Here is a 24,541-nt window from a genome sequence, read left to right on the forward strand (position 1 = left end):
TAATCCAATTAAGAGCACAAATATGAAATTTTTCTGAAGACAGAGGGAAAATAAAGTTAACCCAAGAGGGATAGTAAATACCACAGCGCTGTCTGGGGTGTTCTAGAATGAACAAGACCCACTTCCCATGATGCATAGTCCAGGGTACCTCTGTGAAAACAGGTGCACATAGTGCTGGGTCAGCCACCCCTCAGTGCTCACCTCCCACCTTGCCTGTCTCTTCAGGAAGCTCCCACTTTGATTCCAGGGTTAGAGCAGACGACCATAAATAATGTAAGGAGATTATTTGCAGGAGAGTGTGTGGAATAGAGTGGCCCTGTGTGCAAGCATGGGATGGTGGAAACTAAAGAGACACCCCTTGCTCGGGCACCTCTAAGAACCATGCTCTTTGTTCTATTTCTTCCAAGTTTGTGTTCTCCTTTGTGGTAGGGGTTTCGGCTCTTAGCTCCTACTATAGTCCCATGAAGGCTATGTTCCCAAGACCAATAGATTTGATTTCCTTGAGACTGCAATTCCCTTTAAAAAGGTTCAGCCTTTGGAGGCGGGCTTCAGGTGTCCAGAAGGCAACTCCTGGAGGAGCTCCTGCCAGGCTGCATCTGGCATTCATTACCTTCAGACAGCAAACTCAGTGAGAGCGACCAACAAATGAGGCCGGGAACACCCTGGCAAGGTTTCCAGCCAGGTCTGAAGCACCTGGGGAGACGGGCATTCCTCCACACAGAGCAGTTATTGAGAGAGAAACTTCTGCTGATGGTTACTTGTCTTGGACAAAGTGCTCAAACTCATCTCTCTGTCTCTTTTTTTAAAGATTTTGCTTATTAATTCGTGAGAGATGCACAGAGAGAAGCAGAGACATAGGCAGAGGGAGAAGCAGACTCCCTATGGGGAGCCCGAAGTAGAACTTGATCCCAGGACTCCAGGATCATGACCAACCACTGTGCCACCCAGGTGTCCCACAAACTCATCTCTGGTCTGGGAAGTGTCTAACTATCATCTAAGGGTGGTTGAAGCCTTAAGATCTGTAATGTTCTGGAAACAGGAGCTGAATTAAATAAGGTTCATTAAGATTTAAGTCTGGGTATTGCTCCTGGTTTGTCCAAAAGTGGGGTGTATTGGTAAGACATGATCACACTACAGGGGTATTCAACATGCCAATTTCATTTTTATTAATTTAAATCCTTGTTTTCTAACTAGATACAGGTACTTTTTCCAGTGGTTAGGATAGGAGGACCAGCTCCCTCTATGACTTCCCCCACCAGGTTAGGTCTTCTTGAGGTCTGGAAGTACTCAGGGGCCCTGGGAAACAGCTTATAGCAAAATGCTTTCTTGAGACACATTGTAGTGTGGCTCCCTTAGAAGTAGATTTTGAGTAAAGGATTGAGGTGCATTGTTTTCCTGGGAGATGACTGCAGGAGATAATGGCAGGGAGGAGAAGTAGGACACATCTGGGAACACAGCTGATAAACGGTGTGTCATTGAGGCAGGCACCTGTATGACCTGGAGCCTGGTTCTGCTGGGACCTCAGGAGGCCAGAGTGAGACCATTCCCAAAGTTAGCCCACCAGGAGGAACCATCTCCTGGTGGTTATCAGGTGAGGGGACCTGGGGGCAGATGGTCCCCCAGTCCCCAGAGAAAGTCCTCAGGCAGAGGCCAGGCCAGGGGGTTTCTTGGTCCTCTTCTCCTGAGGAGCTATGGAGAGGGAGCACCTGTTACGGAGGCCATGGAGAAAATGAGGATGTTAGTAGATACCCTAAAAGTCTGAATGAGGGCAATATCAGATGGAGCAAGATTACCACACTCAGTGAACACCTGGGACGAGATGGGGGCCTATAAGAAATGTGGGTATCCAGGATGATAAACCCCACCCTTCCACACAAGTAATCACAAAGCACAAATGTGCATCATGCACGTAAGACCCGGTGTCCAAGAACACCACACGAATCAGGTAAAACTGATCTGGGCACAGCAAGCAACCACTGTGTTGGTAATTAGGTTACTTTTTCACTTTCATGTTTTTGTGTTTTATCCACAGTATAGATATAACTGAGTTGTACACTGGACTTCAGATTTTGTGAAGAATTCGAGGTTCCTGTCTGAAGGCCCCTTGCTCAGTAAAGGACTTCGGTGCAGCATGTGAAAAGGCCCTGGGTCAGGAGCACTGTACATGCACAAGACTCTAGACAGTGAGGGAAAAGTGGGAGAGAGAGGTGCTCACAGCCAGATCATGCAGAGTGCTGGCCACTTTCCATTGCTTGAGAAAACCAGGGCTTATCCCACATCAGCCAAGTGACCGGGAAATAAACAGGAACCTAATCTTTAATGGCTAACCCAGAGGGCTGGTTTACAACTGCAAACCAGCCTTAGCATGTCAAATTATCATGAACTGCTGAACCAGGTTCTGAAGGCGCATCCCTGCTTCTAATTTGTGCTATTCGCATGTGTGATTTTCTGCACAGAAGAGCTACATACATTATTGCATAAGGTGATGATTGTCCTTTTTAGATCTCCTTGCTTCCTGTCTACATTACATTTGTCTGAGGAACTCCAAACATAATCCACTGACTTCCTTACTGTTTTCAAATGACAAGTTCAAATAGCCAATTTGACTGGTTTGAAGGTCAAGAGGGGACCTAGGACTGAACTCCTAGCCCAGCCTCCTTGGCACCGTGCTGGTCCTCATTGTCAGAGTCCCTCATGAGCACGGCCAGCATCTGGGATGGAGTGCCTCCTGAACTTCATGGCCTGGGCACTCTGCCTGCCTCACCCTAGTCCAGGTGGAATCATGCTCAACCTCACTCACAGAAAGGACAAGGAAAGCTTACAGCAAGACACTATTTTTTACCTTTCGAGTTGTCAAAAATTAAAAAGCACAATCAACTGTATTATTAGTTAGGCTGTGGGTAAACAGGCTGATTGGGATGCAAATTGGTGCAACCTTAGAAAGCACATTTGTCAATATAACACAATTAAATGTGAATTGATTTTTGGCCCTGTAATCTCACTTCTAGGAATTTATCCTGAAGATTCACCTCCAATAATATGAAAATACGTATGCATGAAGTTATTTGCTGCAGCATTGTATGTAATTGCAAACTACTGGAAATGACTTACATGCGCATTCAAAGGAGAGAGCTCACGTAAACCTATACACCCACACCATGGAATACAATGCAGCTTAAAGCAGCATGAAGGGCACCATGAGAGTTGAGTGAACTGGAACTGAGGTTATCAGTTTCCATCTGCTCATAAATAAACCAAAGGTGTGTATATGTGGATGTGCACAGTTATATAGATACGTTTATGGAATATATGCATCAAATATTTCCCAGCTTGTTCTGACAAGAGTGCCTGGAAACATTGATCCTCCTCCCCACAGGCAGTGAGCAGACTTAGCACCCAGATGTTGGTTTCTAAATACCATTCTCCAATAAAAGCAGTCAGAGTTCTTTGGAGAAATGGCTAATTTCAGGGCTAGGGTTGCCAACATGTAAGATACATCTAGAACAGCTTGTTGCACCAGGAAATGATGATGAAGATGATTAAGGAATGTTGATATGCATCAAAAAGGCACAGAAGCAAAACTGAAAGGGCTTTTGAGTACATAACAAAGTAAGCATCACAATAAATACATAATAAAGTGTAATAAATGGAATAGTCCCCCACTGAATAAAAGAAGAATCAATGACCCAGCCTGAAATAAGATTCTAAATGAGGGAAACAATAACTATGGGGGAAGGGAAAACCATTTCACAGTGGAATGCCAACCAAGAAACACAGAAGGAGTTATGGGATTACTAGTCATGCTAAAACCAGTAGATGTGTGGGACACCAGTGGGACACAGGATTTCCCTATAGTCTCATTGTACCTCCCTGCAAGATACTGATTGATTGCAAAGGAACACCATCCCTGGCCAGTGAGAAACTTGGCCAGTACCACAGTCAACAGGTGACCAAAGTTACAGGTCATCCTGACACCACGGGCCTCCTGATGTCCTGCGCTGGGAAGGGCATGGTCTCACTTCTGTGGCGGTCTTGCCAAAAACACAGGTCAAAAACTACCTGGGTCAAAGAGGTGGATTTTTTTTCAATAAATACAGTGCTGTAAATGTATTTTCTCATGATTTTCTTAATAAGGTTTTCTCTGGCTTATATTATTGTAAGAATACAGTATATATCACATACAACAAACAAAATAATTGTTTATGTTATCAGTGTTATGTAATTGGTGAGGCTTCTGGTCAACAGCAGGCTACTAGTAGTTAAGTTTCGGGGCGGGGGTGTCAAAACCTATATATAAATTTGATGGTGTGGGTCAGTTCCCCTCCCCCCGGTGTTGTTCAAGGGTCACCTGTATAGGGATAGAGAGAATTAGAAAGCAAGCATAGTGGACTATTGAGAACAAAGAAAACAGGGTGACAACATACAGAGTTCTTCATATCGGTCTTGCAGCTTTTCCATATGTCTAAAATTACTTCAAAAATAAAAAGTAGAAAAAGAAAATCCTTCCTAAATATGCCATTTTAGAAGGTGAAAAGTATATTTTAAAGTAATTTTTTTTTCCTGTGGGGATTAAGCATTGCATACATTGTTTTCTTTCTTTGGTTGTGCTTTAATGGAAACACTGCAAGCATTATGGGAAAAAAATGAAGAAATATTGAATTTGCTTTTTTTATGAAACGTGAATAATTCATTTTACATTGCAATTTGGTATTCCATCAAGCTTGTCCTTTTTATGTTTCCACAGAGAAGCTACTTGCTGGTGTCTCGGTATCACACACCTGCCCACAGGAGCACAGCATGTTGAACACCTCATAGAGGTCTGGCTGAGCTAAACAAGCCCAAGAGGGCTTCCAGAATAAAGCATGGGCACTATGCACAGTCAGAGGTATCATCTCACAGGACAGGTCAACTGAGGGCCACTGCTAGGGGCCATGGTGGCAAAAGGCTCCTGGGGGAATCTGGCAGAGGATGGCTCATTAGTGCCCAGGATGCCCCACTTCAGGAGCTCAGGGAAAAACAATGGATGAAATTTCAGGCTGAGGAAGGTGAGGAGGGACAGCCTAGGAGCCAGAGGAGCTTGGCAGTATGTGAGGCCTCTTGGGCACAATGAGCAAGCTTGGGGGAATGTGACATCATCCATCCAACTATTCATCTACCCAGCAAATAGTCTACGTGTCTCTAATAAGGCATTTCTCTAGACTCTGCAGGAAGAGTGTGGGTGAACACCACAGTACCCCTTCTTTTAAGAGATCACTGGTCATCTCTGCTCCTCCTACCCTGCCCAGCCCTGTCCTCCACCCCAGGGTACCAGAAACCTCCTTTGCTTGAGTGAGAGGCATGTCCATCTTACTCCAGAATGGGTGGAATGTGGATCACCCACCTCACTTATTCAATGTCTCTTCTGTCCTCTCAGAGTTTCAGGCACTGGTTAAAGTCACCAGCCCTGATGTGCTGTGAGACCCTGAACCTACATCTTCCATCACTATAATGAGGAAATCCAACTTCCTGAAACATGGGATCAGAGAGACTTAACCCCCTGCCTGGTCTCTCTTAGCTCACTGAGGGCCTGTGGACCACAGCCTCACACATCTGGGAGCACCTGTGGCCCAAGTAGGCTCCATAGTTTGTAAGAATTAGAACATTTCCCAAACCAAAGACTGTTTCTGCACAAAATCCAATTATAGTAAACCTCTGGCTACATATCAAGGGACTGACTGGGATGTTCTAGGTAATCACATATCAGTCCTTTAAAAAAACCAATAATTTCCCCATTTTCTCTAGTGTTCTAAAATATTCTGCTTTACTGAAAGGAAAGCATGTTTATAAGTTGTATTTTTAGCTAGTTTTTGAGACCTATAGGGAGAATGTGGAAATTCATTAAAAATGACCTCATATAATATGTAATATGTGTATATATGTGTATATATGTATAAACTATTTCAGTGTGTGTGCAATTGAAACAATTTTAGACTCACATAAAAGTTTCAGAAATAGAACAGAGTTCCTGTAGAAATTGCAAAGATAGAACAGAGAGTCCCCACATACCCTACAGTGCCTCTTACATAAGTGTGGCACATTATCAAAACCAGGACATTGACGCTGGAACGAGGCTAAACCACAGACCTAAATCGGATCTCACAGCTTAGCCATGCCCTCTTTGGTTGGCTTGGTTGGTTGTTGTCTACAGGGCTATCAGTTTGTTGCATGTGATATTATGTAACCACTACAATAATCAGGATGTAAGGAAGGTCCCATCACCTCCAAAAAACTCCTTCTTATTATTGCTACCTTTTTATAGTTACCTGCCTTCCCCCAACCTCAACCCCTGGCAACCACAGAGCTGCTGCCTTAGCTACACTTTTGTCTTTTGGAGAATGTCAGAGCAATAGAATCAGACAGTATGCCACCTTAGAGACTGGCCCTTTCTACTCAGCACAATAACCAGCCCAATACCTGAGTGTAAAAGCAAGGCATTCCTTTTATTCCTGAGTAATATTGAGTGGCAAGGAAGTGCCCCCATCCATGAATGAAGCTCATCCATTCATCCACTGGAGGTCATTTGTTTTGAGGTTTTGTTTACTACAAATAAATGCTATGATACCATTTTCTTTGTGGATGCATGTTTTTATTTCTTTAGAGCAAAATATCCAGGAGTAGATTATTATACCATATGATATTTGTGTAACTTTATAAGATAATGACAGACTTTTCCAGCGTGGCTGTAGCCTTCTGCATTCCTACCAGCATGAAGGAGGAGGGTTCACTGCTTCATCCTCACCAGTGCTGGATAGTGTCTGTGGCTTCTATGTCAGCCATTCTAAGAAGTGTGCCCTGCCATCTCATTAGGGGTTGAGGCCCTGGTGTCCCTGAGGGCTAACGAAGCTGAACGTTTCCCTGTGCTTACCTACCACCTGCACACCTCTATTTGGTAAAGTGTCTGTTCTTTTGCCGTTTTATTTTATGTTATTTTATTTTATTTATTATTTTATTTTATTTATTTTTTTTTCTTTTGCCGTTTTAGAAGTTAGATTGTTTGACTGCCTACTTTTGAGTTTAGGGAGTTTTTAAGTATACTCTGGATACACATTATTTGTCAAACATGTTATTTGCAAATATTTTTCCTGCAGTTTTCAGCTCATCATTTTAAGTGTCTTTTTCAGAGTAAATTTCTAATTTTGATGAAGTCAAATTTATGTATCCTTTCTCTTAGGGATTGTGCTTCTAATTTCACATCTAAAAGCTCTTAACCTAACTCTAGGTTATAAAGATTTCCTGTTTTCCTCTAAGCATGTTATAGTTATACACTTTACGTTTAAACGTAAATGTGACAGCCTGTTTCTTTTTCAGAGTAATGTTGCTACCATTTGTGCAGTAAGTTAACTCAACCACAAAAACACACTGGCCTGTCAGTCAATAAAAACTCCAGAAATGAAATGAAATTAAACACTGGGATTGTTGTATGATAACTGTGAAACAGACGGTTAAAAGTGGATTAGTCAATAAATGGTATGGGGACAACAGCTTTCTTATCCTTGCATCAACATGCACTCTAGCAGATAAAGTGTATATGACAGTGAAAGTAAGTATATAGTGAACGCACACATATCCTTCACTCAGATTCTACTATTAGCATCATTGCTATATTGGCTCTGATACGTTTACCAATCTGTTCATCCTTCTATCCATCCATTGTTTATTAGAACCTTTGTGGGATGCATTTCAAAGTAAGCTGCAGACATCAGTACATGCCCCCTAAACATTGCAGCGTGCATGTCACCAACTGAGGTTCAGTATTTGTTTTCCAGGGTAAAACTGACAAAAATAGATTTACTAGAAAGCTGAGGTTTCTGCTTCTGACTTAGATAATTTAATCAGCATGACCCAAAGATACAAGTGAGTTATTATGGTAGAATGGAGAAAGTATGGGATTTGGAGTTCAAGTTTGGTCTGTGTCTCCTAGCTGTGTCACCAATGTCCTGGAGGTTCCCTTGGGGGCTTCAAGATTCCCGATGCTTGGGTCCTTTGATGCTCTATGCATCAGGGATTCTATATGCATTTTATACATGATTATAAGTTTATATGTGATTCTAATATGTAGCCCAAATGGAAAAGCACTGTCTGGAACCTCAAGTTCATGATCTGTAAAGTAGGGCTGCCCACATCTTCCTGACCAAGCTAGTGAAATCACTAGTGATGGAGGCACACAGGATGTGACTCACTTTTTCTGCCATATACCACCTCCTACCTGAGGTGTTGAATCATTTCTTCTTGCCTGTTCTGCCCCATATAGAAATTCTTCTCATAGGTCCAAACATAAATACCCTTAAAAAGTTGAGGGCAAGGAGGGGGGGCGCAACTGTCAGTTTGCAGACATTCCAGCATCAGACCTTCCAGCATTTATATTTCTGATTCCAAGAAACACCCATTTCTCTTTCAACAGGTTGGCTCTTGTAGGGTGCACTCTGTTTCCTGATGGGGTGAGACAGTTTCTATGAGTAGATTTTGTGATGAACTACAGATATTAATCGTGCCATGCACCCTCCCCACCACTGCCACACTTTCTTGGGTCTTTACAATGAGTTATGCACTTACATTATCTCAGAGAACTCCAGTTTATCATGTAGTGGACTTGGTGACTCCTGACACTTCCAAGGAGAAGTGTGACCAGTGGGTCCAGGACTGTACCATCTGTTCAAATGAACCAGTTTAAGCTGCAGTGAATATTCTGAAAGAGGATTACAAAAATGCACTAGCGACTTTCTTGTTTTGTCCCCAGCCTAGAAACTAGCCCTCACTGATTGAACAAATACTATGACTACCTTTTACTTTCTGATAGTACATTTTGAGTGTTTATGGAAATACAGGAATTGTTTTTCAAGATTTATTTAGAGAGAGAGAGCAGGAGGGAAGGCAGGAGGGAGGAGCAGAGGGAGATGGAGAGAGTCTTAAGCAGACTCCCTAGTGAGCACAGAGCCCAACATGGGGCTTGATCTCAAGACTCTGGGATCACAACCCGAGCTGAAACCAAGCTGGGTACTTAACTGACTGAGCCACTCAAGCTCCCCAATACAAGAATTTATTTACTTTCTCATGTTTTGAAAATCCTCTCTGCTGCTTCCAGATCCATAGAGATGACTGGGATAACATGTGCCTCTCATTTGTTTGACAGCTGTTTTTTTCAAAGCCTTCCTCACAGTCCATATCCCTTTATTGTGGGACTTCCGAATCCTGAAGTCCTGCCAGTCAGGGTGATTCCAGGCGCTGTGAGAAGGACATCAGAATAGGGAAGTCAGAAGTCGGCCTGCTAAAAAGACAGCCTCCAGGGGTACCCAGTTCTAGGAGCCTGATAGTCATACCTCTTCCCCAGTGTATGCTAACAGACAGATGGGGCTATTAAAGGACAATTTCAGCTAGAATAATATGGCCCAATCTGCTAGCAAAGCAGAGAGACGTATCAGTCCCTTTTATGAGCTCATTTATTTCCTCCAGGCCTGAAGTAAAGATAAAGTTCAAGCCTCTACGAGCTACTGTGCAAAGATCTCATCTACTTCTTCCATAAAACTGGACCAGTGGCCGGCATTTTTAGAAGCACGAGAGGAGATGGTATAGAGAATCCAACCCCAGTTCCACCCACTACATCAACATGTAGGCTGAGTGTTAAGCAGTGTGAGGGGCCGACCCCCATTGTAGGAAGAGCAGCAGTGGCAGGCAGAGTGTGGCAGTGAGGGAGCAGATCCCGCCCGGATGGGCACCAGGCCCTGGCACAGCTCACCAGCCGCAGACTGTGGACTTGTCCCAAGGAGGAAACATTCAGAAGGAGAGGCAGGGGGCTCCAGTTGGCTTCACGCAGGTCAGGACACATCTGGATTATCCAATTCTCAGTTTCTCTCCTTCAAAAGGGATCCCAGTGACCTAGATGGCCAGATGTGGATGGCCAATGTCCTATGAGGAAATGTGGAGACACTGGGGTGTTCCATCAGGGCCTGGCGCCTTGGCCAGGGAGGTGAAGGGTGTGGGGGCCATCTGAGAAGAAGGCAGACATGGATCCCCAGGCTTCCAGAAAGGGCTAAAAGGGGTAGGTCCACTCTAAACACGGAAAATGCTTCCAGTAAAGGTCGATCTTGAGCCTTCTCTGATCAGCTCTGGGGATTAGCTGTGTGGAGCACTGATTAGGGAAGCTGTCTGCCCTTGCTGCTGAGTGTGCTGCTGCTGGAGAACTTGTCCCCAGTGACTTCATCCTGCGATGTGATGCAGGTCCTCATGACAGGGCCTGGCACAACTGTCATCAGGCCTCTTGCTGCCACCAGCTCACCTGGCGCACACCAATTGGCTAGGGAAGAGCCAGGCGTGTGTGCCGTGGCACACTGGTGTAGGAGGTCAAAATAAATGGTGTTTTGAAAACCAAAAGGCTCAGGGTCTCATTAGCCCCAGAATCACTGTGTTCAAGTCAGCCACATGAATTTCGGCTAAGACAAAGCTGACTTGTAGGACTTGCGGGCTGTAACTTTATAGGACTATCAGGAATTTCCAAGCATTGCCAAACCTCTTCTGTTCTCGCAGCTGAGCATTCCATGGAACACACCTTAGGGAATCTGTGCCAGGGTTGGTGCCTGCCTCCAAATCCACTTGAACAGGCCCACAGTTCACAGGGTAAGACATCCGAGAACGGCTGGCCTGGTTGATTGTGGCACAAACAACATATGGACACTGTATCACACTGCGGGGAGGGCCCTAAACTAGAGCCACCTGCGGCCTTTTACAAACATTAATTGGTTTGGGGTGTGACCTCTGATTTAATTTTTTTTCTTTTTTTTCTTTTTTTTTTTTTTTTTAATTTATGATAGTCACAGAGAGAGAGAGAGAGAGAGGCAGAGACACAGGCAGAGGGAGAGGCAGGCTCCATGCACCAGGAGCCCGATGTGGGATTCGATCCCGGGTCTCCAGGATCGCGCCCTGGGCCAAAGGCAGGCGCTAACCCGCTGCGCCACCCAGGGATCCCTGACCTCTGATTTAAAAGCTGGGGAGGACATGGGTGCCAGCAGGGGTAGGGCTCTGGACTGAGCCCAGGTCCAGGAACGGTTTGGGGGCGTAGCATGTCTGGGCCCCCATTGCCTTTTGGTTCCTCTGGTTTTTCTGTTGCTTCTTCCTACTCTGTCGCCCACAGAGTAAGTCTACCCGGGTAAGATCACCGTGGGGTTTCTCCTTTCAATGAAGCACCAATGGTGTGTCATTTATAATATTCTTCATGTCGTGCTTCCTCCATACTTCTTATTTGGAGCCTGTCTTTGTTTTTGTGGTTTGTGAAAAACACAATCTGCTCTTGTGTCGTAACCCAGTGCCGAACACTGCTTGGGAGCAGTTTACCATGTGCCGCTAACCAGCAGTCCCCGAGACAGGAAGATTCGCTAATGCTCCTGCAGATAGCCCACCATGGGCCAGGAGGCCCGTTCTAGTTCTGCTTCTTGTGCTTGACAAGAAGCAGAAATTGGTTTGGGGTGTGACCACCAAAGGTGGTCAAACCAAAGGTGACTTTGTAAAGAACGTACTGAGGTCAACGTTGCATAAAATTCTTGTCAGGAAAATTCTTAAGGAGCTTGGGTGCTGAAACAGTCTGGCTTCATTTTTATTAAAAAAAAGTCTTATGAGGGGCACCTGGGTGGCTCAGTCAGTTAAACATCTGCCTTTGGCTCATGCCATGATCCCAGGGTGCTGGGATTGGGTCCCTTATTAGGCTTTCTACTCGGCGGGGAGTCTGCTTCTCACTCGGCCTCTGCTTGTGCACGCTCTTTCAAATAAATAAAATCTTTAAAAAAATCTTATGAAAATGATCTTAGTTTTCCTCCCTCTGATAGATTCATTTTTTCATTAATAACTTAATGAGCACAAATGCTAACTACGTGCCTACCCCGTAGAAGCTGTGGGCTAAAGCACTGGAGACTTGCAGGAGTTTATGCCTCTGTTCCTCACCCTGGAGGATGCAAACCACTCACTTACAGCCCCTGTGAGAGAAGTGGTCCTCGGACCCCTGGAACACAACTCACACGCAGGCCTCCCAGGGCCATGCTGGGACCCCCTCAGTGGCACTTAGCTTAAAACCCCACCTCCTGGCTGCCGCCCCCCCCCTCCCCCCCCCCCCATCTTGGCTGGCTTGTCGTCCCTGAGACCATTTCCTTAGCCAATCACTTGTTCTTGAATCCTCACGTTGCTGTCTGCTTCTGGTCAGCTCACCCTAAGACAGCTGTGGCAAAGAAGACAAAATAAAGTAGTAGGTAAAGAGATGATGAATCGAAGCTGCAACCTGGATCCTAAGAAGAAGCCAGCCCAGTGACCGGTGAGGGAAAGAGCACTTCTAGGGCATCAGAAATGGCTGCAAAAGCCCACGTGACGGTTGAGAGATTGAAGGAGGAGGCCCCCACGGCTGGAAGTGGTGAGGAGGAAGCGAGGTGTGTGAAGGCCCTGGGAAAGAGTGCTGCCCATGTCTCCCTGAAGGCCCACAGGGAGTCTGTATTTTATTGAACTCTGTTTGGGTGATCTGCTACCTAGTGATAGTTTAAAAGCGATAAAAGCAAAAGTCCTAGAAGAGGAGATTCAGTGAGGGATGAATCTATCCAAAGGCTTGATTTTTCCTCTATTTTCTAGAAGCAGCTTCAGAGTAAAATTCCCTGCCAGCTACCATATTGAAACCCATATAGACTGTACCCAGCCAGCACGACATGGACAGGTTGCTAGAAAGAGGGCTATCCCCTAGGATTTGACTTTGGTTTAGAGATGACCCGCCCCTTCTTGTCCTGGTCCCTCCATCAGGAAGCCTCCCTGAAACACCTCTCTGCCAACTACTCTTATATCTATATTTCACAGTCTAGACCTCAATGGGTAATATCTTCTATAAGGACATAAGATTCCAAGCAATGTATTCTGTTTGTAAATATATTTCTCTTCACTGTGAGGAATGTTCCCAGACTCCACACATTCTATCGGCTTTACGATCGCACAGACTTCCACCATATCCCCTGGTAGTTCTCGACTTTCCAAGCATGAGGTTTCTAGTTACTTGTCATCTGACATGTGACATCACTGTAGACTGGCTGTGAGTTCTGCTCACAGGTACTTTACTTTTGAGGCTCAGTGTGAGAACTTACTGAAGACTTAGATGAACCATATGAAGGGGATGTTTTCAATTAGCATCACTGTACAACAGTATATACCTCTTATTTTGTAGATTCACTTGTTAAAAACTGGACAGAGGCTATTTATCCTAATGTAACCTAGCATTTCTCTGGTGACAGGTTCATAGTGCACAATGTGATTTTTATCACCTAGGAGAAACATCTTTTCTTCTGAGATCTTCAGCCAGCTCCAACTTTCAGGACAGCCAAGGTGGCATTCTTTTGCTTCCTTACAATCACAAATGAGAATACAGGCCTTATGAAAGCTGAGCCTGGCCAGAACCACCCAGAATACTTTCCACAGTCAAGGCTTCCTTCTTCCTTCCTTCCCCCTCTGTCTCCTCCACGTGCATAAGGCACAGGCCATGTGCACCACTGTAACTGGTTCCATGGAAGAAAGTTGTACTTGTTCTTCCTCCGTGAGGACAGAGCCTTCTTCAGCCTTGTAATGACTGAACAGGAACACATCCTTGAACCACAAAATGCCTCTTGTCACATAAATCCACACTGAAAAAATCCCAGCACACTGAGAGGTAGCAGATGTGCCACATTACAGTTTTCTTTCTACACAGGAATGTTGCTGATGCACTCTAGACCATCTATGTTTTGTGTGTGTGTTTTTTTTCCTTCTATTTTTAGGAAGCACTGGAATGGTTTGTTGGAAAAAAAAGTGAAAAATATTGATTCAAATAAAAGTTGGGCTCATCTCGGATGTTAATGCTGTATCTGTCATGGCTTCCTGGTAGCATGATTCATGGATGCTGCGCTGTACATATGTAAAGACCCTGCTTCTCAGTACATCCTCATCACCAACACTTCAACCGCAAGGGATATGTCTCTTCTAACAAACTTTAATGCTTGTCATTACCTTCTTTTTCTTATGGCATTATGATATGGTAAGAAGGGGATAATGTTTTTATCAGCATTGGTCAGGGTTAAACAGTACTCCCAAGGTCTCAAGGCTAATCATGGTTTTACACACTTATTAAAGAGTCACCCAAACACTGCGGTTAGTGAAGCCTGGAGAAGAAATGTTTTTATAAAGTATTGTGCAAATCTATATTACACAGATCTCTAAAGGATCCCATCTGTACTGGGTTTCATTCAAATGACTATTAATAGAGATAAGTGGTCCTTCAGCTAAGCTTGGGGAAACTTTATTAAAATGCAGTTGGGTTTAGAAAAAACATTTTGCTGGTATTTGTTCAAAACGGAGTATAGCAAAGATTAATCAGAAGCTTGAGTCCTCTCTTTGCTGGTATTCAGACTACGTTTACATCATTTAGCTCACAGCTACACATAAATATATCAAAGCTAATTTCATAAAGTACAGTCTTACAATGACAGAAGATTCCAGTTCTCTGGCACTGATTCCCGTCATTAAGGCAGCTGTAGATAAGACAGGCCCCTACTCAGCCACAATTGCGACCTAGGCTCAGAAGGCTCACTCAAGAAATCTGGTCAGCACAAATTGGAATAATTAAAAAGTCTTTTATTTATTTGACATATGAATTGGGTTTGATACCCCTACCCTTTTATGTGTTGAAAAGTATTTCAGAGGAATATGAAAAATGATCAGCTTGTATTATTATGACAGATGGATTTATTATCTTGGAAGATTCTTTTTCCATCTAATGGCTATAATTACACACTCCAGTGCCTTTTACTGATATATAAGATGAGAGTATGTTAGACGAGAATATAAGAGATTGATTTTTATTTTTTAAGAAACATGCCTTGAATTCCACATTTAAATGACTTATACTTGATACAGAAAATTAAAACAAGAAATGGCATACTATTATGCCAATCACGTTTATATTTCACAAATATTTTTGAACTTTTCTTTGGAATGGTGAATTTTCTTTGAAATGGTGGCAAATATTTCATGAAAGTAAATTTAATTTCTAGATGAGTCAAACTTACTCCTACAGCTCCACTTTGCCGAAAAAGGTGGTTGTTGCAGTTTGGGCAACACAAAATGACTTATGACTGTAAAGAAATAAAACTATTCCCTTGTGTAAATGATCCACAAGGTGTATACAAAAGAAACTAGAATATCTACATATATTTAATTACAGACTGTCACAAAGGAGGGAAGTTATAATTTAATTTTTTAATGCTTAAAGCAAATATGACATATTATTTAAAGATAATTAATTTGATTAAAATTCTTAACCTAATTGCAAGCCATCTGTGGACTTTTGAACACATTCTTTGTTTGAATCTAGTGATGCTAGAAAACGTGTGTCTAGCACTTCAGGCAATATCCTGGCAAAATTTCTCATATGACTGTGTCAGGAGGTAGGCCTATCTTGTCTTCTAGAAATAACTGGAAAAAACTGTCATTACAGTCTTAGAAAGGCTCTCAACACTAACCAAAGGCCAATAATATTTGAAAAGTATTTATCTACCAACCACTGCTGAAATCTAAGTAAGAATAGTGGTGGTCTGTGCTTGGCCTCCATGCTTGGCCCATGAAGTATTTCTGATAAGGTGGGGCTGCCATGGGAACTAGTCACTTCATTGTTGGAAGGGGCTTAATTGATTGGAAGTAGAGTGGGAACCATTCCCACTTATGAATGGGTAAAGCCTGAAGCTCTCCCAACCTATGGTTATAGTCCTGGTTGGGTCAAATGGTAGGTTGGAGCACAACCCAAGAATTTAACAGAGAGCTCCTAGAAATGAGGGAGTCACAGAGGGGCTTAGGAAGTTCTCCTTACATCCCTGGCTGACATGGTGGCTAATACTACCAAGGCAGGAAGAGGAATAAAGTAAACAACAACAATACCAAGAAACAGGTAGAAAATAAAAATCAAAATGGCAGACAGAAATCCAATCATATAAGTTACATTTTGTGCAAATGGACTAAACATTCCAATCAAATGACAGACTTTAAGACAATAAAAAAGAAGAAAAACCCCAAGATCAACCACATGCTTCTTATAAGAGACATACTTTAAATTCTGAGACAAAAATAACTTCTAAGCAAAGAGATGGAAGAAGATGTATCACACAAACAAACAGTAAATAAAAAGAAAGTGGGAGTGGCTATATTAATATTACACAAATTGACCTGAAGACAAGAAATATTATTATACATAAAGAGGAACATTTTATTTTATTTTATTATTTTATTTTATTTTATTTTATAGGAACATTTTATGATGATAAAATGGTAAATGCCTCAGCAAGATATAATAACAATAATAATAATGTCACTTGGGTGGCTTAGTTGGTTAAGTGTCTCTTAGTTTCAGCTGAGGTCGTGATCTCATAGGTCATGAGATTGAGTCCCGTGTTGCACTCCACACTCAGCAGGGAGTCTGTTTGAAGATTCTCCCCTTCTGCCCTTCCCTTTGCTCTCTTTCTCTTTCTAAAATAAATTAATAAATCTTTAAAAAAAGTTAATGTGCATGCACCTACCAATGGAGCCCCAAAATACATAAAGCACAAACTGACAAAATTAATGGATTAATTAGGCAGATAAACATCAAGGACAAAAGACATAAACAACACCATCAGCTAACTTGACCTAACAAACATTTATAGAATACCTCACACAATGACAAAATACACATTCTCTCACAAATGTGCATGGCACATTTCCCAGAACACATTATCAAGCCTCAATAAATTTAAGGGAGAAATTATACAAGCTATGTTCTTCAACCATGTGAAATTAAATGAGGAGTAAATAATTAAAAACATTGGGACACTTATGAATATTTGAAAAATTAAACACTTTTATTAATAACCCTTAGTAAAAAAATAAATCAAAATGGATATTAGAAAATCTTTTGAACTAAATTAAAAAGGAAAACAACATATCAAAATTTGTATTTAAAACACTGGGAGAAAGTTATAGCTTTAAACATATATACTACAAAGGAAAAAAATCTCAAATCAGTAACTAAGCCTCAGGTAAAGGAACTATAGAAGGGCAAATTTAATGCAAAGAAAACAGAGACAAGGGTATCATAAATATCTGAGTGAAAAATCAATGAAATAGAAAAAAACTGAAGAGCAAGAGAAAAATCAATGCAACCGGAAGTCAACTACTTGCAAAGATCAACAAAATTTATAAACCTTCAGCTACACTGGCTAGAGAAGAAGCAAAAAACCTTGAATTTCCAAAACTTGTCGTGAAAGAGGAGAGAACACCAACCATACAGAAAGTAAAAAGATTTAAATTTAATATTATGAACAACTGTATGCCAGCAAAGTACAGAATTTGGATAAAATGGACAAATTTCTAGAAAGACACAGATTAATAAACCTGAGTCAAGAAGAAAAAAAAAACTTAAGATTTTCTTTAAAACAATAGATTTAAAATAATAAAGAAATCGGATTACATTTGTAATCAAAACTTTTCCCATAAAGAACAGTCAAGGCCTAGATGTCTTCACTGATGACTTCTAATAAATATTAAAAACAAAAACAAAAAAAATACTATGCAGAATCTTTCAGAAGCCAGAAGAGGGAACACTTTATAATTCATTCTATAAGGCCAGTATTAACTGATATCAAAGCCAGGAAGAAATATCACATGAAAAGAACGACAGACTAATATTCCTCATGGACACAAACATAAAAATTCTTAGCAAATTGTTAGTAAATCAAATCAAGCAATATTTAAAGAGGAGTATATGCCATGACCAAGAGGGATTTATCCCCCAAAGGAGACTAATATCTGATATCAGTTGATGTAATAGATCATATTAATATAATAAAGGACAAAAGCAAAAACCTACACATGATAATCTAGATAGAGAAAAAGCATTTGACAAAATTAAACACCTATTTTTTATTTAATAAAAAAGACCAAATTGTTCAACAAAGTTGTGATGGAAGGGAACTTCCTATCCTTGATTAAGAGCAAGGCAAGAATCCTTCCTGCTCACCATCTCTCTCTTCAACATAATATTTGAAGTTCTAGCCAGTGCAATGAGGAAAGCAAAGAAAATCAAATCCCAAATTCCCTGCTGCAAATCTCTCAAGGGAGATTAAAAATATTTTTTATAATATTGTCAATTATTTTCTGAATTATTTCCATTTCCTCTGGGTCAACATCTCTATTGCTGTTCTGTCTCATTCATGCTTTTGAATTTTCTTCAAGTATTTGTTGAGTCCTCCCTCTTTGTTCATATTTAGGAAAGGGGCACATGTCAATGTGATATTGCAGTTGTGAAATTCTGTCTCTCCTGACAGGCTTCAAGTGTGTAAATGGGAGGGCAGACACCTGGTCTTGGGAAGATCCAGCTTCAGGCTTATGGCAATGAGGATGTGGTTTGTGACCCCTCTAGCTTTACCTTCTCATGCTTTACCTGTGGACTCTGAAACAGCAGTTCACTGTAACACACTTTTTTTCTAATGTAGGAGGTACAGCAGCATCATAGGAGGCAAGAGTCTGAAGTCAGCACATCTCATATCCAAGAGCTGCCATCACAGCCAACTGTGTGACCTTGACACCTCTGAAGTCTCAGTGTCCTAGTGTGCAGGGTGAGCCAAGACCAGCACCTGTGGCCCAGTGCTGCCTCGGGATTATGTGACAGAGGGTGCATGAAGGGCCTGGCATAGACAGATGCTCCATCAGTGATGCCTGCCTTTCCCTTCCTTCCTGTGGTGAAGAAAAGGCTCCCCGCATCACCTTGAGCACTGTTTCTAAGTGATGACATTCCATGTATTCTAGGATCCCGAAGGGGTTGCACTGTCACAAATAAATGGGTAATAATCGGCCTTTCCACATTTGATAAGCACCTCTAACAGCAGGGGACTGTTAGGCCTCTCTAGCCATTAACTTCACCTATTTTATTTCAAAGCTTTAAACTCAAATTTGCTATTTCATAGAACTGCTTTAATCCCCGTGCCTGAAATCTGTTTGAGTTTCTCTGTGTGAAAAGAAGTGGTTTCCTATTGGTTTTCCTGAAAGCTGTGGTCTGGAAAGTGCCAACAAATTGGGTGTGGACTGGATGAAGTTACGGACAAACACCAGGGAGGAGGCCCTAGGGCTGTAGAGCACCAGGTCCCAACTCATGCACCCAGAGTGGCCTGAGGCTCCCCCATGGAGGCCTGTCTGGTTACACTGAGTGCAGTGCCGCCGTATGATGAGTAGCCACCTCTGCATTCCTGTGATCCCTCAGAGGCTCCCTGAGATCTCCCTATCTGATTTAGAGCCCCCAAAACTCACTATGACTAGCAGCTCTCTCTTGGATAGAGCGGGACAAATCTCAATTTCTGAGGCCTTTCCATAAAGATCCTTGAAATTAGCTATAGAACGTATTCACATTAATATGATCTTGAAGGCTCACTGGAAACTCCACATATTCTTGCAGAAATGCATGTCAGGTGAGCAAACCTCTCTGGATCAGGATGTCTCCAGGATAAATGGCAGGGATGAACCTCTCTAGATAGGGTGATAAGGGGACAGGTAAGAGGCAGGTTGCCTGGTACACAGGAACTCCAGCAACAAGGACCCCTGCTCTTCATCAGTGTAATGGCTTTCTGAAAACTGCAATTTTGGGGAAATAATAAATAAATTTATTATTAAAAAAAGTCACAACATAACTATGTTGTCACCATGTTCAATTAGATGATCTTAAAAAAATACAGGTCAGAGAGGCCAAACTTTTTTGCTCTGTGGTAGACTACAGGCTACAATAATCAGTACCCAATCTGTTGGCACTTTCCTATATTGTCATGCTAAAAAGTCCCTCCCAGGCTTACTTTGGACTTAGCTGTGTATCTTTCTTTGACCAATAAGACAATAATATGTGTAACACAAGAAGACCCGGAAAGGCCTCGTATGCTGGGACTCACTCTCTCTTGATGCTTTTGGAATCTCTACCGTAACTACCATGTGATGGAATGACCCGCTGGATGATTAGAGACATGTGATCCAGACACTTCTGTCACCCCTACCAAGGGCCAGCCAGCATTGTCAAGTACAGCTGTGCAGCTGAGCCCAGTGAGGGGACCTAGCTGAGGGGTTCTAGCTAAGAACCACCCAGCTGAGACCCATTCTAGTCGTTGACCCTGAGAATCATGACCTAAATAAATAGTTGTGTTAAGCCATGAAGTTTTAGGGTATTTGTTATGCAAGAAATGCTAAGTGACACATGCCTCTTTATTATTTTATGGAATGGAGAAACAATAAACCTTAGAACTGTTGCTGCATGCATGCTGACACTTTTAACTACTCATTAGTTTTTCTTTATAAATAAAGACCACCATGGCTACACCATAAGAATGTTGCTGAGAGAATACTTTGTTTCTAAGAATTCCTCATGGACCAAGCCAACCACTCTGGAGCCCCCCTGGAATCCTCCATGGCTGGACTAAACAGAACTGAAGGAGGGACACAGCCACACTGTCTTGATCCTTTCCCCTCAAAACCTGTGAGAAGAGCCACTTCTTGGTCTGGGTTTGCCAACCAGAAAGTCTCCTATGCAGCAGCCCAACTTCTAAACAACTGGTTCCACAGATGTCACTGGGTATGCCCTTTCTGGCTCAGGCATAAATGCCCATATGCTCCATCTTACCACTACAGTCAGAGGTGACTCCTTTTCCATCATTTCTGAACGATGGCAAACTTCACTTTTTAAGTATTTCTTCACTTCTGCTGTCCTGATTCTCCCTCTCACCATCTCTTATGGCAGGTCCCAACAGTCTCTGTGCATCCAGTTTGGTCCTAGAACCACACTCCTCCCTTCTCCCCATCACCTCTCCGTTCTGTCCCATTGTCCCACTCTACAGCCATAGCAGCTTCCAAAAAATGAAATCGGACCCCAGCTCTCCTTCCTAAAACCCCTCACCATGGTTTCCACACTCATGATCCCCATCCAGGTGCCTAGCAGTGTGGCCTATGAGGTGCAGCAAGCACACCCCTATAGCTAGGAGGGCCAAAGCTATAGATGGGTAAGCTGGACTCTCCAGTCTCAAGCTACTCCCCAACATAGGACTCCTTGATGTTACCTGTCCTTCCTTCTTATAGGCATCTGAGTTTGTGACCTCGCCTAAATTGCAGTCTCCCTTAGAAGGCTGATATGGTCCTAAGTTAAGGGACCTCACTTCTGCTTGGTCCTGTCTCCCTAATTTCACCATGATCCATAGGTTTTAGCATTGGTAATCAGTTACTGTTTCCTGCAGATCTAAGTTAGATGCCTTTTTGTTTTATCTGCTCATGATGTTCCCTTGGACCAGAGTTCTCTTGCCACCTCCCCGTGAGCCTTCTTGCTCATAGTCTGGTTCTCCTCCTCAAGATGCAGTGCAGGGGTGTTGCCTCTGCAATGATCCCTGACCCCCCACATTATGCTGAGTCCTATCTCCTCCCCCTTTGGATGCTCTCAGAGCAGACTGGGTACTCTACCATCATAAATCCTGTGCTATGTGAAAATTGCACTCTTGCATATTTGCTTCCTTAAAGCATGCAGGTTAAGTTGCATTTATACTTTCGCATTTAGCAATACCCTCAGGCTTGGAAAAGACTGGACACATGACAGAGGCTTGTGAATGAAAATCAATGTACTTCTCACAGCTTTCTCAAAATGTTGGCACTGTCAGAGCTGACACCATCTTCTTCCTCTTAACAAGTGTCACCAAAGGGTATGAAGGTCTGCTCCAATGGCCTTGCCTACAACTTGACTTCTTTGAACTCCCTGCCAGTTGGTTTTCATGGGCTCCATTCACAGGAATTGCTACAGAACATTTCTCATTTCTGAATTTCCTTTCTGATCAAAACCACCTCTTTCCAGTTGCTTCTGGTTTTCATTTAACCTCCAGGCCTGATGCTTCTGGTCTCCTTGGCTGCTGTGCTGTGTTATACTGTGTCCAACATGTATGTTTCAAAGCAGGTAATCCAAATGCCCTTACTTGTTCTCCAGTCTACCGAAGAAGTAACTCTTATAACTACTGACCTCATCTTCCCTTTAGGCTAGCATTCCTATTATTTTTTCCAGCAGGTTTAGCAATACCAAGGATCCCTTAATAGAAACTTTGGAATGCCAAATTAAGGAAACTGAATATGGCAGTGAAAACACTTCTCAAATTGTCCCCATGCACACCTTTCCAGCCTCATGTGGCCCTAGGACCATGTGCATCCCTCTCACCTTGATCACTGTTGCCAATGACCCTTCTCTCCCAAATAGGCAGTGTTAGCTGGAATCCCCAACTGGCTTCTCATCTTGACAATCCTTTAGTCCACCAGTAGCCCCATTCTCATGGCCATCACCTTGGGATGGGGTGAAACCCCTACCTATTGCTTCAGGTTCTCTGCATTTTTGCACCCTAGTGCATTTTGCACCCTCACGAGTCCCCACCCAATCCCCAGGCCCCGTTCCCAAAGGCTGATGACAAACACATCCTCTGACCTCCAGCTCCTGGAATTCCTCCTCCTCCTCCACGTCATAGGAGAGGGTGTGGATTTTGATGTCATCAGCCGAGAGGTCGATGAACTTCCCATCGGGGTACTCCAGACTCTCTTTGGTGGGTGACCGGTCCTCAATGAAGGTGGTCTCACAACAGTCGGTAGCCACACCATCCCCCCAGGAGCGCAGCACACCCTCCGAGTAGAGGATGATGTTGGGCCGAAAATGGGACTCCACAGACTGCTGAAGTGTGTTGGGGTCCAGCAGCTGCTGGACCGGCTCATTCCTGCTGCCATCCAGGCTGGCTGGTGCTGCGCTGCCCACCACCCGGCAGCTCTGGTACTGTGGTGCTGAGTAAACAGACACCAGGCCATCTCTGCTCTCAGCCATGAAGTTTCTTGTGTTAATTAAGCCATTTCTCTTGCCAGCATCACTGATTTTACTGTGCACCAGCATGCTCTTCTGTTCAATTATGCCATCCATGGTGTTCCTTCTCCCTGACTGGGCGTCAAGCTGGCGGCCACACTCCAGGGTCACACTTGCCTCATGGGACCCATTTTTCCTGGAGGAGGAGGAAACAGAGATGAGACAAGAAAATCACACCCGTAAAAAAGCAAAACACCCAGATCCTTGCTGTTTCAGTTTGTACTAGTCAGCCGATATGCACAGAAGCTGGGGGAGCCAGATGATATTCTAGTTCTATGTATTCTACCAATTTTTAAAAGGCTCTATCAGGGCAGCCAGTCAAAAAAATCCATAAATTGATTACTCAAATCCCTGTGAAGTTTTTCTTCCAAATAAAGGAGACTGCAGAAATTGGACCACTGCAGCTCTAGAGAAACCTGTGATCACCAGCAGACATCTTGAAACCCTCTGGTAAATCCAAACACATTAGCTTTGGGTCAGTCCAAAGGCAAAATAAGGCTGTAAATCTGTAATGGGGATCAACTCTTCCCATGCCCATGGCCATTCATTCAAACAGAAAACACACCCCCAAGAAGAAAGGGTTTAAAATAACGTCCCACACAGATTTAGAAGATAAATGACAGGAAAACCCACACCACTAGTTCTATAGATAGACCAAATTCCCAAACTGAGGAAACACTCAACATGTACATTCTAATGTATGTATGAGAATTAGCTCAATGCTCACATATGCCTCCTGGCCTTCCAACACAGCCCCAGGTATTGAATTAGAAGTTCCCCTGCCTTAATGGTATACAGCTTAGAGAAACATCTACATATATAAGATACAATTAAGAGGCCCTCTAAATTGTTTCTCCCTAGATTATGTTATTTTCTAGGGTTTTGAATGTTCCAAAAAAAAAAAAAAAGGGAGAAGGAAAAAGAAAAAGATACCAAAGATTTTGGAGATAATGCATTTACTTTCACAGCCAAGGAAATCACCAACAAACAAAAAGACAATCTACCACATAGGAGAAGATATTTGTAAGTGATATATCTGATAAGAGGTTCATGTCCAAAATATATGCAGAACTTACACAGCTCAACACCAAACAAAACAAAACACACAGGAATCTGATTTAAAAATGGGCAGAGGACCTAAACAGGCATTTTTTTCAAAGAAGACATACAGATGGTAAACAGACACATGAAAGATGATCGACATCACTCATTATCACAGAAATGCAAATCAAAACAATGGTGACATATCACCTCATACCAGCCAAAACAGCTAGGATCAAAAAGACAAGTAATAATAAGTGTTAGTGAGGATGTGAAGAAAAAGGGACCCTCATGCACTGTTCATGGGAATGTACATTGGTGTAGCCACTGTGGAAAACAGTATGGAGGTTCCTCAAAAAAATTAAAGATAAAAATGCCATATGATCCAGTAATTCCACTACTGGTTATTTACCCGAAGGAAATGAAAACGCTAATTCAAAAAGGTATATGCAGTCCTATGTCCATTGAAGCATTATTTACAATAGGCAAGATATGGAAGCAATCCAAGTATCCATCAATAGATGAGTGGATAAAGAAGAATGT

At 42.7% G+C, this 24,541-nt stretch overlaps 2 protein-coding genes across 10 annotated transcripts in view; one reads left to right on the plus strand and one right to left on the minus strand.

Moving 5' to 3' along the window:
* Positions 1-24,541, plus strand: part of LOC144294232 (uncharacterized) — a 398,687-nt gene that overhangs the window by 297,009 nt on the left and 77,137 nt on the right. The window lies entirely within an intron of this gene.
* The window catches only part of SYNDIG1 (synapse differentiation inducing 1), a 188,806-nt gene that overhangs the window by 82,750 nt on the left and 81,515 nt on the right, over positions 1-24,541 (minus strand). For all 8 annotated transcript variants that reach the window (XR_013361690.1, XM_077866049.1, XM_077866051.1 and 5 more), the window contains exon 2: positions 22,535-23,093. Coding sequence is in view for 7 of the 8 variants with exons in the window: in XM_077866049.1 (XP_077722175.1) it covers positions 22,535-23,014 (480 nt within the window). In the remaining variant the exon portion in view is untranslated. The remainder of the gene's footprint in view (positions 1-22,534; positions 23,094-24,541) is intronic.

Source organism: Canis aureus, chromosome 22 (genome assembly GCF_053574225.1).
Source record: "Canis aureus isolate CA01 chromosome 22, VMU_Caureus_v.1.0, whole genome shotgun sequence".
Classification (NCBI taxonomy): Eukaryota; Metazoa; Chordata; class Mammalia; order Carnivora; family Canidae; genus Canis; species Canis aureus.